Source organism: Propithecus coquereli, unplaced genomic scaffold (genome assembly GCF_000956105.1).
Source record: "Propithecus coquereli isolate 6110/MARCELLA unplaced genomic scaffold, Pcoq_1.0 Scaffold81, whole genome shotgun sequence".
In the NCBI taxonomy this organism is placed as follows: Eukaryota; Metazoa; Chordata; class Mammalia; order Primates; family Indriidae; genus Propithecus; species Propithecus coquereli.
Window position 1 is genome coordinate 2366567 of NW_012154285.1, and position 12929 is coordinate 2379495.

Below are 12929 nucleotides of genomic sequence, written 5' to 3' on the forward strand. Positions count from 1 at the left end.
AGCAAGTGTCAGGTGTCTTATTAATCCTCAGTGTCCCTCTGTGCAGGTCTGAAACATAAGGGATGCTTTTTTTAAAGAAAGGGACTCTCTAAAACACAGCGGCAGTGCCCCTACCGCAGCTGGCGAGCGTGTAGTAACTCTCGGACGTCCTCCAGCCGGGGTTGGGTTTCCCTGGTGTGTCCCAGCGAGTTTTTGTGCAGCCGTGTTTAAACCGGGCTCCAGCTGAGGTCTGAGACTCGCCCGCCCTGAGCCGAAGTCTGTCTTCACAGGGTCGTCTCCTACCAGATCCGGTACGAAGGAAATGCGACCGAAGACACCAAAATCAAGTTCATGACGGATGGCGTGTTGCTCAAAGAAATCCAAAAGGTCGGTTGCTGGTCTTGTCTCACTAAGCAGGGCCAGTGAGCCTTGTGTAGGGCACTAGGGTGTCACCTGGGATGTGAGCAGCCAGTGTGCCGTGCCACTGTGTGACTTTGGGCGAGTTACTTAACCTCTCTGAGCTCAGTTTCTATCAAGGCACACTGGTGCCTTCCTCATAGGATCATCTTCATACGGAAGTCGTACAATGCATGTGAGCAGCTTTGCACAATCCCAATACCTAGTAGGTGCTCATTAAATGTGAATTTGTGTTTGTTACTGTGATTGGAGTCACCGAGTTTGTGCATTCCCCAAGTGTGTCATGAGCACCTGTGACGTGCCGGCACTGCCGTGTGTGTTGGAGACTGACAGGTGCACCCAGACACCATCCCCTCTGAAGAATGTCCTGGTCCGCTTGTGTGCTGTGAGGGCCAGCGCCAGATCCTGAGTGGGAAGCCCGGCCTCATGCCAGGGAACCCAGACGGGGCCACTGGGCCTTGCCCTTGCGCAGTGGTGTGTTTTATAGTCCCCAGCCTCGGACGCTGTGTCCCAAGGGCATTTGGTTTGTAAATCAGGACACTCAGCTGCTGCCTCCCCAGCCAACCCTCTCAGGCCTCAGCGAGCTTCCCAGGGAGGTGGAACATTCTGGGAACTTGGCCGTTCGGTCAAGTGGGGCGGCATGCACGTCCAGGGGGCATGCGGGGCCCACATGGAGAACCACTGTCTGGTGACGGCAGCTCTGCACCAGACTGGCTGTGTGACATGCCCCGGGCAGGGCCAGGCTCCAGCGAGGGCAGAGGTGACTCCAGCCTTCTCAGCTCTGAGGCCACTGGGGCACCTGGGGGTGGCTGCAGATGTGGTTCTGTCTGGGCAGCCCCTTTCTATGTGGCACATGTCCACGGCCCCCACCCACGTCTCGTGCCCCTGCCTGCCTCCCACCCGCGGGCACGCGCGCCTAATGGCTCAGCTCTGATAAAGAGCATCTGCCCTTTCTCTGGCGCTTTCTCTCCCAGGCCCCGTGCTGTGCACTTTGCAGGTATTAACTGTCACCAGAGCCTTACTGGGACCCCCTGAGGTAGGTCCTGTTGTGGTCCCGCTGTATAGATGAGGAAACTGAGGCACGGGGTGGTGCGTACCTTGCCCCAGGTCACAGAGCCAGGACTCCCCCACGGCCGAGTGCTGAAAGGCCCCTCGAGTGGGAGTTTGGGGCTCACGCCTGGGCGGTGTTTCTCGCCACCCCCAGGACTTCCTGCTGCTGCGGTACAAGGTGGTGATCATCGACGAGGCCCACGAGAGGAGCGTGTACACGGACATCCTCATCGGCCTGCTGTCCCGCATCGTGGCCCTCCGGGCAAAGGTAGCACGGGGGCAGGAGATGCCAGGGAGCCCCCGAGGCCCCGTCAGGAGCTTGGGTGCCCTTGGCCCAGGCCCATAGGTGCCCCGGGCTGCTGCTGAGAGAGGGGTCCCTGAGGACAGGGTCCCCTGGGCCAGAGCTGTGCCTGTGACCTTCCCATTCGCACACCAGACGTGCTCCGGCCAGTCTTCAGCTTTGGGGTGTGGGGCTCACTAGCAGCAGGAGGCAGCGAGGGATTGGGGGGCAGAGCCCAGCAAGAGGCCCCTCGGCACCGAGTGAGCTGGGACCAGGAAACCCCACCCGCGCCCCAGGGAATCAGGCAGCTCCTCCCTGGACCCCAGGAACAGACAGTCTCAACGGGGTTGGCGGCCTTTGGGTCGGGGGCCCTGCCTCCACCCTCCAGCCTCACGTTCCACCATCAGAGCCCGACTTTGGGGGCTCGAAAGGCCCCTTGAACAAGCCGCTGCCCTGGGAGGGCAGATCCTGCCGTGGGCTCACTTTCCAAGGGGTCTTGGCAGCCAGAAAGGGGGCCGAGGGTGGCGCCTGGAGGGAAGCCGAACCCCGCCCCTCCCACCGCCGTCCCGGGCTCAGACGCGCCTGTGCCCTGTGGCCATGGTCACCGTGGCTGTCTCCACAGAAGCACCTGCCGCTGAAGCTGCTCATCATGTCGGCCACGCTGCGGGTGGAGGACTTCACCCAGAACCGGCGGCTCTTCGCTGAGCCGCCACCGGTCATCAAGGTAACGCCCGGGCCCTCGTCCCGGGGCCCCTCTGTGACCCTCGACAGCACAGGGACGCCCAGGTGTCAAGGGGGCTCTTGGGAGAGCTTGCTTTGTCCCGTGAGGATTGACAGCATGTCGAGAGGCATTAAAACCTTGACTTGGAAAGATCTGGAAAGGGAGGGACCAAAGCTCGGCCCACCCCACCAGTGCCTCCTGCGCATCTCGTAGGTTGACTCCAGGCAGTTCCCGGTGACAGTGCATTTTAACAAGAGGACGCCGCTGGAGGACTACAGTGGCGAGTGCTTCCGGAAGGTCTGCAAGATCCACCGCATGTTGCCTGCCGGTGAGGCCCCGGCCGGGGGAAGGGCAGGGGGCCTCTCCCGCTCTAAACCCACGCGATGACGGCTGTGTGGGCAGGGGGTCGCCCGGGCTCTTGGCATGTCTCCCAGTGGCTCAGCATAGCCCCTTGTCTTCGCTGTGCCTCAGTTTCCTCACCAGTTACAGAGTGCTCACAGCACCTGCCGTGCCCGTCCTGCCCACAGCTCTGTGAGGCTCCGTGATTAACTGGAGGGTGGAGCTCCCCTGTGTCACGGGGCCCAGGCACGGTGCGGGTGAACAGGTGCATCCGCCTGAGGTCACCATGTCCCCATCGCACTTGCTCAATTACTCACCTGCTGTCATTTAAATTGACTCAAACTTCTCCGGGCTAGAAAGGTAGAGGGCGTTAGAGAGGCCCCCGCCCAGCCTGGCTTCGCCCCATGGGGAGGCTGAGATTCGCGGCTCCACGATGCTCTGGCCTCGCTCTGCTTCCGGCATCTGGGTGTCCCAGGCCTCGCGGCCACTCTGGGAGACTCTGGGCTGGCGGGGGGCAAGGAGGGAGCTTGGGCAGCAAGCCGCCCATGGCCTCGTGTCTCGGGCCAGGGCGGTGCTGTTGTGTGCGTGCAGGTGTCTGTTTGGGCCGCTGTTCTCAGTGCTTTTGGGGGTGGTCATGCCAGGTCATGGGGTCACCGTGTGTCCCCTCCTCACAGCACCATCAGTCTAGGACTAATCGCCTCTCCCTTGTCCGTGTCTGCGCGATCCCGGCCTCAGAGCAGGGCTTGGCGGGTGCTCGTTGCTAAGGAAATGTTTGCTAAGTGACTGGCAGATAACCGAAGGGCCCGGGTCTTTCCGCAGGCGGCATCCTGGTCTTCCTGACGGGGCAGGCAGAGGTGCACGCGCTGTGCCGCAGGCTCAGGAAGGCCTTCCCACCCCCCAGGGCCCGGCCACAAGGTAACCAGCTCACGGACACCCCTGGGCAGCCAGGCTTGGTCCCGCGCCCCTGGCTGGGGAGACAGGTTCCGCTCCCAAGTCTCCCGTTGGCAGAGTTGGCACCTTTGCCTGCCCGCACCTCCCAGCCCTGGTGTCAGTGCCGCAAAGAGCAAGGTGCTGGCAGCTGGCACCAGCCACAGGTGTGTTTCTCCCCAATCTCTTCACTTCTCGCAGAAAAGGAAGATCAGGAAGACTCAGCAGAAGAGATGCGGAAGTTCAAGAAGTCGCGGGCGAGGGCCAAGAAGGCCAGGGCTGAGGTACGCGGAGGGCTCATGGGGGCGGCTTGGGCTGTCCAGTTGCACCGTCCAGGACTGTGGCCGCTAGCCCATGTGGCTGCTTAGGTTTGATTGTAATTGGAATGAAATTATACTCAAAATGCAGGCCAGACACGGTGGCTCATGCCTGTCACCCTAGCACTCTGGGAGGCTGAGGCAGGAGGATCACTTGAGCTTGGGAGTTTGAGGTTGCTGTGAGCTGTGATGATGCCACTACACTCCAGCCCAAGTGACAGACCAAGACTCTGTCTCCAAAAAGACAATAAAGATACAGTTCCTCAGTCGCTCCAGACCCAGTGGGGCTGCTGGTGGCCATACTGGATAGCGCGAGTCCCAGACATGCCCCCATGGAAGGGAGTTCTTAGGACGGCGCAGCTCTGGAAGCTGCAGGGTGGGTGATGATTTGAAACATATTCAGAGGAAGCTTCCAGAAGACTGGGCCCTGAGTACCTACTCAGGGGCTGCGAGGACCCCTGGGAGGGCCAGCAGACCCCGTGGTGCTTGCCGAAGAAGTGGGAGGGTCTGTTCCCGGGGGTGGGCACAGGCTGGGCTGGGGGGCGCTTGCCCAGGGCGTCTGTGTGAGGAGGCGCAGACGGGGAATTGCTCTCTGAGCCTCCTGTCACCCTAACAGTGGTGCTGGGCAGTGTCACGGGTTCTTTCCCTGTGTTGGCTGAGAATCTTCCCAATAGCCTGTGAGCTGAGTCCTGTGACAGTCCCCAGTTTGTAGGTGAGGAGACTGAGGCTGCCCAAGGGCGCGTGGCCTGTGGGCGGTAGAGCAGGGCTTCTGCGCAGTTGGGTTTGTTTTCCTGCACGTGACGCGTCCTCACTCCCGGGGTCACCTGCAGCCATGGTGTTGGTGTCTTGTAGGCGTTGCCCCAGATCAACCTGGACCATTACTCGGTGCTGCCGGCGGGCGAAGGCGATGAGGACAGGGAGGCAGAGATGGACGATGAAGAGGGCGCGGTGGGCTCCGACCTCGATCTGGACCTGGGGGACGACGGGGAGGATGGAGGTGTGGCCCTGGCAGAGTGTCCCGCCCTCACCCCACCACGCACCAGGCCCTGGGGAGACGGCGTGGAAGAAACAAATGTTCTGCCCTGGAGGATGTGCCAAGGGCCCCTCTGCCCCTCGATAGGGCGTGAGCCCCCCTAGAGCTGGGCTTTCTGTAGCTTTGCACCTCGGTGCTTCCTGCGCTCCCGGGCGGCCTGGCGCAGAGCAGGCCACAGACACTTGCTGTGTCTCGTGTGTTGGGGGCCACGCCCAGGCTCACCTTTGCCAGGGGGATGCAGGCCTCGGGGGCCTGGGGTTGTTGCCCAGCTCCAGGGAGTGCTTGCTTGGCCCGAGTGCACGGGCAGACCCCGCGTCCTGCTGTGTGCAGCGCGGGGCCATGTGGGGCAGCCGAGGGTGCCCCGTGCAGGCTCAGCCTCCGCCAACTGCAGTGCTGCCAGGACAAGGGGGCGGGGCCGGGCCCCATGGACTCAGGGTCAGACTCTTCGGGGGAGGAGACTATGGCGTGGCAGGGGTTCGGATCTGGATCGGGGCAGTAGAGACGGGAGAGCCTTCAGGAGCTTCTCAACCAGCCTCAGGCGCGGCCCACCCACTGGCCGCCTGAGAGTGGACCCCTTGGCGATGGGCTGGTCTAGGGACGTCTGTGGCAGAGCAGGGATCTGGGCAGCAGAGGCTCCTGCCCATGGGCATGGCCCCCACCGGGGGTGCCAGTGGCTCCTGCTTTCCTTCCAGGTGAGCAGCCGGACGCCTCCCTCCCCCTCCACGTGCTCCCGCTCTACTCCCTGCTGGCCCCCGAGAAGCAAGCACAGGTAACCGTGCTGGGCTCAGGGCTGGCGCCTGGCTCGGGGCGCCCATGTTGGCTCTCAGGGCACCTCCTAGGGACATGGCAGTGGGGCCCGACCAAGCCCTGGGTGATCCTCTCCATCCACTGTTTGTCCACCACCCCTGGGTTTTTGGGGTCTTCGTAAAGAACAGAAAACTTCCTAGTGTGTCTGCCCAGGAGCACCGTGGCCCAGGCAGGGGATGGCTTGACCTTGCCACCTCTCAGACGTCCCCCACCTGGCCAGCTGTGCCCGCCCCCCCGTGCCTCCATCCCACAATTGCTGTCCTGATTCTGGGGTGTTCTTGCCACCCCCCAATCCTAGGTCTTTAAGCCTCCCCCGGAGGGGACGCGGCTATGTGTCGTGGCCACCAACGTGGCTGAGACGTCCCTGACCATCCCCGGTATCAAGTATGTGGTGGACTGCGGGAAAGTCAAGAAACGCTACTACGACCGCGTCACCGGCGTGTCCTCCTTCCGCGTCACCTGGGTGTCCCAGGCATCAGCCGACCAGCGAGCAGGCCGGGCAGGCCGGACGGAGCCCGGCCACTGCTACAGGTGGGTTACCCGAGACCCTCCCCGGGACGGTGGGCAGGAAAGGTTGCTGTCTCCTCCACCGTCTTTGGTCCTGAGTCCCTTGCTGGCTGTCAGATGCTCGCACTGTTTTTTTGTTCTGCTACTGAAGTCAGGCCTTGTCTTTTTGGCTGCTGTTTTCTTATTTTCAGAACAGCTTAAAATATAAATCACAGACCATAAAGTTGTCCGTTTTAAAGTGTATAGTTCTATGGGGTTGTGTAGGGTTGTGTGCACCCATTGGCAGTCGCTCCCCATGCTCCCTCCCTGCAGCCCCCGGCAGCCCCCACTCCACTGCCTGTCTCTAAGGCCGTGCCTGTGCCGAACACGTCACACAAATGGCATAAGTCATTCCCCATACGGCCCGTCGTGTCTGCGTTCGGTCACTCAGCATAACAGGTTCACTATGTCGCAGTGCGTCCGGCCCTTCATCCATCCTTGTGGCCGAACCCTGTTCCACCGTGTTTTGTTTGTCCGTGCATCCGTCGGTCGGTGGGCGCGCAGGTTTCAGTTGTTTGCTGTCGTGCCCGGTGCTGCCCTGCACATTTGCGCACAAGGATTTGCTTGAATATTCATTTGCATTTTTCATAGATACATACCTAGGAGGGGAATTGCTGGGTCGCATAGTAACTCTAGGTTTGGCCAGGCGCGGCGGCTCACGCCTGTAATCCCAGCACTCTGGGAGGCCAAGGTGGGAGGATGGCTTGAGGTCAGGAATCCAAGACCAGCCTCAGCAAGAGCGAGGCCTTGTCTCTACTAAAAATAGAAAAATAATAGCTGGGCGTGGTGGCACACACCTGTAGTCCCAGCTACTCGGGAGGCTGAGGCAGAAGGATTGTTTGAGCCCAGGAGTTTGAGGTTGCTGTGAGCTAGGCTGACTCCATGGCACTCTAGCGTGGATGACAGAGCGAGACTCTGTCTCAAAAAATAAAGTAAAAAATGAAAAATAAGTAAAATAACTCTAGGTTTAAGTTTTTGAGGAATTGCCAAACTGTTTTCCACAACAGCTATACCATTTAACACTCTCTACAGGGATGAACAAGGGTTTCATTTCTCTGCGGCCCGGGCAACACTTGCTGTTCTCGGTGTTTCTGGGTGTGGCCATCTAGCCAGCGTGCAAGGGTATCGCATGCTTTGGTTTACAGTCCCCTGTGGCCAGTGATGTTATCTTATTGGCCATTTCTACATCTTCATGGAGAGCTGTCTGTTCGGATCTTTTGCCCATTTTTTAATTAGTTCATTTGTCTTTTGTTGCTCTATAAGAGTTCTTTACGTAATCTGGATATTCGATCCTCATTGGATTTATCGTTGGCAAATGTTTTCTCCCAGTCTGTGTGCTGTTGCTTTTAATAGCTTTATTGCTATTATTTCTGATAGCTTTATTGCTGTTCTTTTCAACAGTATTTTTAATTATAAAAATAGGAAATTTAGAAAATATGCAAAGAAAACCACATGGAAGTAGCTATAGTTAAAATTTACCACGCGCTATGTGCCAAGCACTGTTTTAGAACTCTACGAGTGACATCTAATTAATCTTCACCAATTCCTCACCTGGCAACTGCAGTTTGAGCCCCATTTCCCAGGTGAGGAAACTGAGGCAGGAGGAGGCTAAGGACCTTGCCCAGTGACTGTCGGGACCAAGACTCAACCCCGGGTACTTTGGCGGAGTTTGGTTTTTACTGTCCGTCCTCCGCACAGGCTGTACTCATCCGCGGTGTTCGGTGACTTCGAGCAGTTCCCTCCTCCAGAAATCACCCGGAGGCCTGTCGAAGACTTAATCCTTCAGATGAAAGCTCTCAACATCGAGAAGGTCAGTCGCTGCCCCCAGCCCTGCCGTCACCCACTGAGTCCCCAGGGGGCCGCCTCCTTTTCTGCAAGGCCCGGGGCGCCCAGGAGCTGAGACTGCAGGTGCCCGCCCGGCCTGCAGCAGCCGCTTGCAAGATGTTGCATCAGCAGGTGCCACGGGGCCCTCTGGTCTCCTGTGACCACCACCTCCCCAATTCTTTGTCACCATTGGGCACCCAGGAGACGGCGGCCTGGTGCCACGCACTGCTCGTAGTCTGTCAGTCCTTGGGGTTCACAGAATGTTCTGACTGCCTGGCTGAGGCCTTCCCTGACCCTGTCCTCCAGTGCAGGGGGAGCAGGCCTGTCTAGGGTGCCCCCTCGCCCCGCTCCGGCACGGAGTGGGCCAGGCAGAGAGTGCCCTGCACCGTGGTGCATGCTGCGACCTGCCCCAGCCTGTCCTGTGGGTGTCCAAATCCCTGTTAACAGAGGAGGAAACTGAGGCAGGGAAGCAAAGGTCCTGGTCCAGGGACACACACCTAATAAGTGACAACCCAGATGGTCTTCCGGTGCTTTTTAAACATACATCTTCATTGATTTTTCTGGATATAAATATAATATGTTCAAAATTGTAAGAATTCATGTAGGCTGTGCATGGTGGCTCACACCTATAATCCCAGCACTTTGGGAGGCTGAGGCAGGAGGATCACTTGAGGCCCGAAGTTTGAGACTAGCCTGGGTAATATAGCAAGACCCCATCTCTATAAGAAATTTTTCAAACTTAGCCAGATGTGGTGGTGCGCGACTATAGTCCTAGTTACTCAGGAAGCCGAGGCTGGAAGATCACTTGAGCCCAGGAGTTGGAGGCTGCAGTGACCTGCGATCGCACCGCTGCACTCTAGCCTGGGCGGCAGAGCAGGACCTCATCTCAAATAAATAAGATACTTCAAATAGTCATAGAGAAAGGGACATACATCCCGCTGGCCACCATTTGTGTCCCCTGTTCCCAGCTATGTTTTCCAAACACATAATATCCTGTATTGTTATCACTATTTTTTTTTTTTATTAATGTAGTGGTATTTTATATATTGTCTCGGGCTTAAAGTTTTTCACCTAATAAAAATAATGAATGTCCTCTCCAACACATTGGGTGCCGGCCTGTGCTGGGTGCTCTGCATTCGTGACCTCAGTTTATCCTTAACCATGACCCTAGGAAGGAATTACTGCCTTTATCACCCCCATTTTACAGATGAGGAAACTGAGGCAGTGAGACATGCCTGGCCATGGGTCACGTGGCTAGAAGGTGTCACTTCAGGGATTGGAGCTCAGTGTGGCTCAAGAAATGCCTTTCCAGGCTGGGTGTGGTGGCTCACGCCTGTAATCCTAGCACTCTGGGAGGCCAAGGCAGGAGGATCGCTGGAGGTCAGGAGTTCGAGACCAGCCTGAGCAAGAGCGAGACCCCCGTCTCTACTAAAAATACAAAGAAATTAGCTGGACAACTAAAACTATATAGAAAAAATTAGCCGGGCGTGGTGGCGCATGCCTGTAGTCCCAGCTACTCGGGAGGCTGAGGCAGGAGGATCGCTTGAGCCCAGGAGTGTGAGGTTGCTGTGAGCTAGGCTGACGCCACGGCACTCTAGCCTGGGCAACAGAGCGAGACTCTGTCTCAAAAAAAAAAAAAAAAAAAAAAAAATGCCTAAGTCGCCTCTCTGTAGGAATTCTTTGGTGGCTTCCCCTAGCTCCTGAGTAAAATCCGGAGTCCTCTTCGGCCCCTGAGGCTCTGCCTGGTTTGGCCCGGGCTGCCTTCCTGCCAGTCCCTGCCTCCTGGCGTCCCCTCCCCGCTGCGCCCGCTGCTGCAGCCTCACCTGCCCCCAAACAGCTTGACTAAGACGATTCACACAGCAGACAGCTCCCCGATCCAGCGTGCAGTCTGGGTTCTGGTGCATTCAGAGGTGTGCAGTCATCGTCACGGTCGGTGACCGTTCGCCTCACCCCAGAAAGCAATCCTGCGTCTTGGCCCTCGTGAGCCGTGCTGCTGTGAATACGGCTGCACCAGCCTGTATCTGAACACAGGTTTCCGTTGGTCCCTCTCTCTAAGGTGCCACCATCCTTAGCTCGATCACTCTCTGTCCTCCCACCATCTCACTGTCTGGGCTCGTTTGCTCCTGCGACACTGTTTACGTGACTCCTCGCTGGCAGCTGTGGTCCCCCTGGCCGAGTTGGGGCTCAGGGAAGGCAGAGTCTGTCCCTTGGGCTTCTCCATCTCCCAGCGCCGAGAACAGCCCCTGGCGCCTGCCCAGTGGGCACCCAGGACGTGCTTTCGAGCGCGTGCACGTGTGAATCAGTGAAGGAGGCTCTGGGTTTCACCTGGTGCCTGGATTTTGAGGGCGCCCTGGGCTTCCGTGTCCTAGCTGGCGTGAGCGGTGCCCAGAGGATGGGCGGCCAAGCCTGGAGAAGGGAGGGGGGAGGACCCCACGTCCGGAACTGGGCTCCTCACTTGCTTCGGGGCATTGGCTCACTCCCTGCCACGTGTCCCTGTGTCCCAGGTCATCAACTTCCCCTTCCCGACACCCCCCTCCGTGGAATCCCTCATCGCCGCCGAGGAGCTATTGATCGCGCTGGGTGCCCTGGAGGCGCCCCAGAAAACAGAAAGGTAGGGCAGGGCCGGGGTGGGGAGGGCAGAGGAGGGTCCAGTTCCCTCCCGCTCTCGGCCCGAGCTGCCTCCTGGGTCTGGCTTCAGAACGTCCTCTCGGAGCCCCACCACCGCAGCCCCGCACCTCCAGGGTGAAGCAGCTGCAGAGCTCCCGGCTGAGCCGCCCCATCACCACGCTGGGCAGGACCATGGCCGCCTTCCCCGTGGCGCCCCGCTACGCCAAGATGCTGGCCCTGAGCCGGCAGCACGGCTGCCTGCCCTACGCCATCGCCATCGTGGCCGCCATGACAGTCCGCGAGCTGTTCGAGGAGCTGGACAGGTGCGAGGTCGGGGGCGGGCACTCAGGGCCACGCGAGACCCTCATTCTTGCTGAGCCCTTCGGTGTTCCGGTCTCTCCGATGGCCGTGGTGGTCTCCACCTGCCGCCCCTAGAGATCAGATGAGGCCATGAGACTTGGAGGTAGGAGGGTCCCTGGTCATTGGAGGGTCATTGATTCCAGAAAAGGGCCACCTTCAGTCAACTGCCTTAAAACAGACCAGAGTAGGGAACAGCAGGGCCCTGGGAAAGTGGCACTAGGAGTACGAAAGTGTGTTTAGCTTATTGCATGTTAAGAAAATCTGGAGTGTAGTTATGACTGTGTGCTCCTTCGTAGATGAGCAGCCGTCTGATGACCTGGCAGCCTTCACTGCACGTCTGCCTTCTGCAGCTTGAGGGTAGAAAGGGTCGTTTCTGCAGAAATTTCTGAAGGCGCCTTCGGTCTCTCGAGGGCTTCTTAATTCTTCCACGTTGACATCACTCCTCGTTACTTATGAACAGTGCAGCAGTGTACAGTATCATCTGTTGCATTATTTGTTTCTATTGATCTCTAGATGTGAAATAGCTGGGTCAGTGGGCAGACGCGCTTTTAGTCTTGCTGGCCGCTGGCACTGAATTTTGAGATGGAGTTTAGTACCTTGGTTACATTCACCAGCAACCGCCCCCACAGGCCCCCAAACCTGGGCTGATTAATAGATGCGTTCCCGCCCCGAGGCCCCGAGGGTGGCCAGGGGAACAGCTCGGGCCACGTGTGTGTTCGCAGACCGGCTGCCAGCGAGGAGGAGCTCGCCAAGCTCAAGGGCAGGCGGGCCCAGGTGGCCCAGATGAAGAGGACCTGGGCAGGGCAGGGGGCTTCTCTGAAGCTCGGCGACCTCATGGTGCTGCTGGGTGAGTGCCCCGCCCGGCGCAGGGTGCAGGGAGGGTCACCAGGCCTGGATGGGGCTGGCGAGTGAACGTGCCCTGCTCGCCCCACAGGCGCCGTGGGAGCCTGCGAGTACGCGGGCTGCACGCCCCAGTTCTGCGAGGCCAACGGGCTGCGGTACAAGGCCGTCATGGAGACGCGGCGCCTGCGGGGCCAGCTGACCACTGCAGGTACGGCCCCGCCAGCGGGCTCCGGCAGACAACTTGACCTGGCGCCTTTTAACACTTAAATTTGTTTTGAGTAAAATGACTCGTAGAGTCCGTGTTTGCAAACTCGCCTACTCGCTAAAGTTCGTTTATAACCCAGAATCAGTACTTGGGTGCTTTTGCAGTCACGAGTGGGTGTGCACGTGAGCAGGGCAGCGACACATTTCAGCTGCTGACATGCGAGGTTGCCCATCATGTTGTCCCTTGGTCACATCCTGTCCTTGGCGCGTCCTCTGTCCCCACTCTGGCCTGGACCTCTCTTCCCTCCCAGACATCCCCCAGACCCTCAGACCCTTCTGTGCAGCAGGACGAGGTCTTGCCCCGACTCCACCTGGGCTCAGCAGCACCCAGGGACACCCAGGAGCAGAGAAACGTTCTCACCTTCCGACCCACACTTAGGATGATGCGTCCATGGGGTCTCTCCTGGGCCGGCCGCGCTCCTTCCCCTGAGGCTGATGGGGGCTTTGCATTCCGTTCGAGCAGTTTGTAGGGTTTGCTGCCAGAACTGATGCTTTTTCATAGTCGGTATGTTCTCCAGCGCCAGGTGCATCCCTGTGGCCCTGTCGTCGTGCTCTGTGTCCCTCTGGCTGTGGCTTTCCTGAGTGGCCTCATCCACTGGTGCCTCAGCTCTCAAT

General features: G+C 58.9%; 1 protein-coding gene across 1 annotated transcript in view; it reads left to right on the forward strand.

The window, feature by feature from the left end:
- The window catches only part of DHX37 (DEAH (Asp-Glu-Ala-His) box polypeptide 37), a 30731-nt gene that overhangs the window by 12956 nt on the left and 4846 nt on the right, over positions 1-12929 (forward strand). The window contains exons 7-20 of the mRNA XM_012663462.1: positions 270-366; positions 1601-1714; positions 2349-2450; positions 2661-2775; positions 3606-3701; positions 3915-3997; positions 4883-5027; positions 5756-5832; positions 6169-6401; positions 8115-8226; positions 10745-10851; positions 10982-11170; positions 11930-12054; positions 12142-12258. Coding sequence (XP_012518916.1) covers positions 270-366; positions 1601-1714; positions 2349-2450; positions 2661-2775; positions 3606-3701; positions 3915-3997; positions 4883-5027; positions 5756-5832; positions 6169-6401; positions 8115-8226; positions 10745-10851; positions 10982-11170; positions 11930-12054; positions 12142-12258 — 1712 coding nt within the window. The remainder of the gene's footprint in view (positions 1-269; positions 367-1600; positions 1715-2348; positions 2451-2660; positions 2776-3605; positions 3702-3914; positions 3998-4882; positions 5028-5755; positions 5833-6168; positions 6402-8114; positions 8227-10744; positions 10852-10981; positions 11171-11929; positions 12055-12141; positions 12259-12929) is intronic.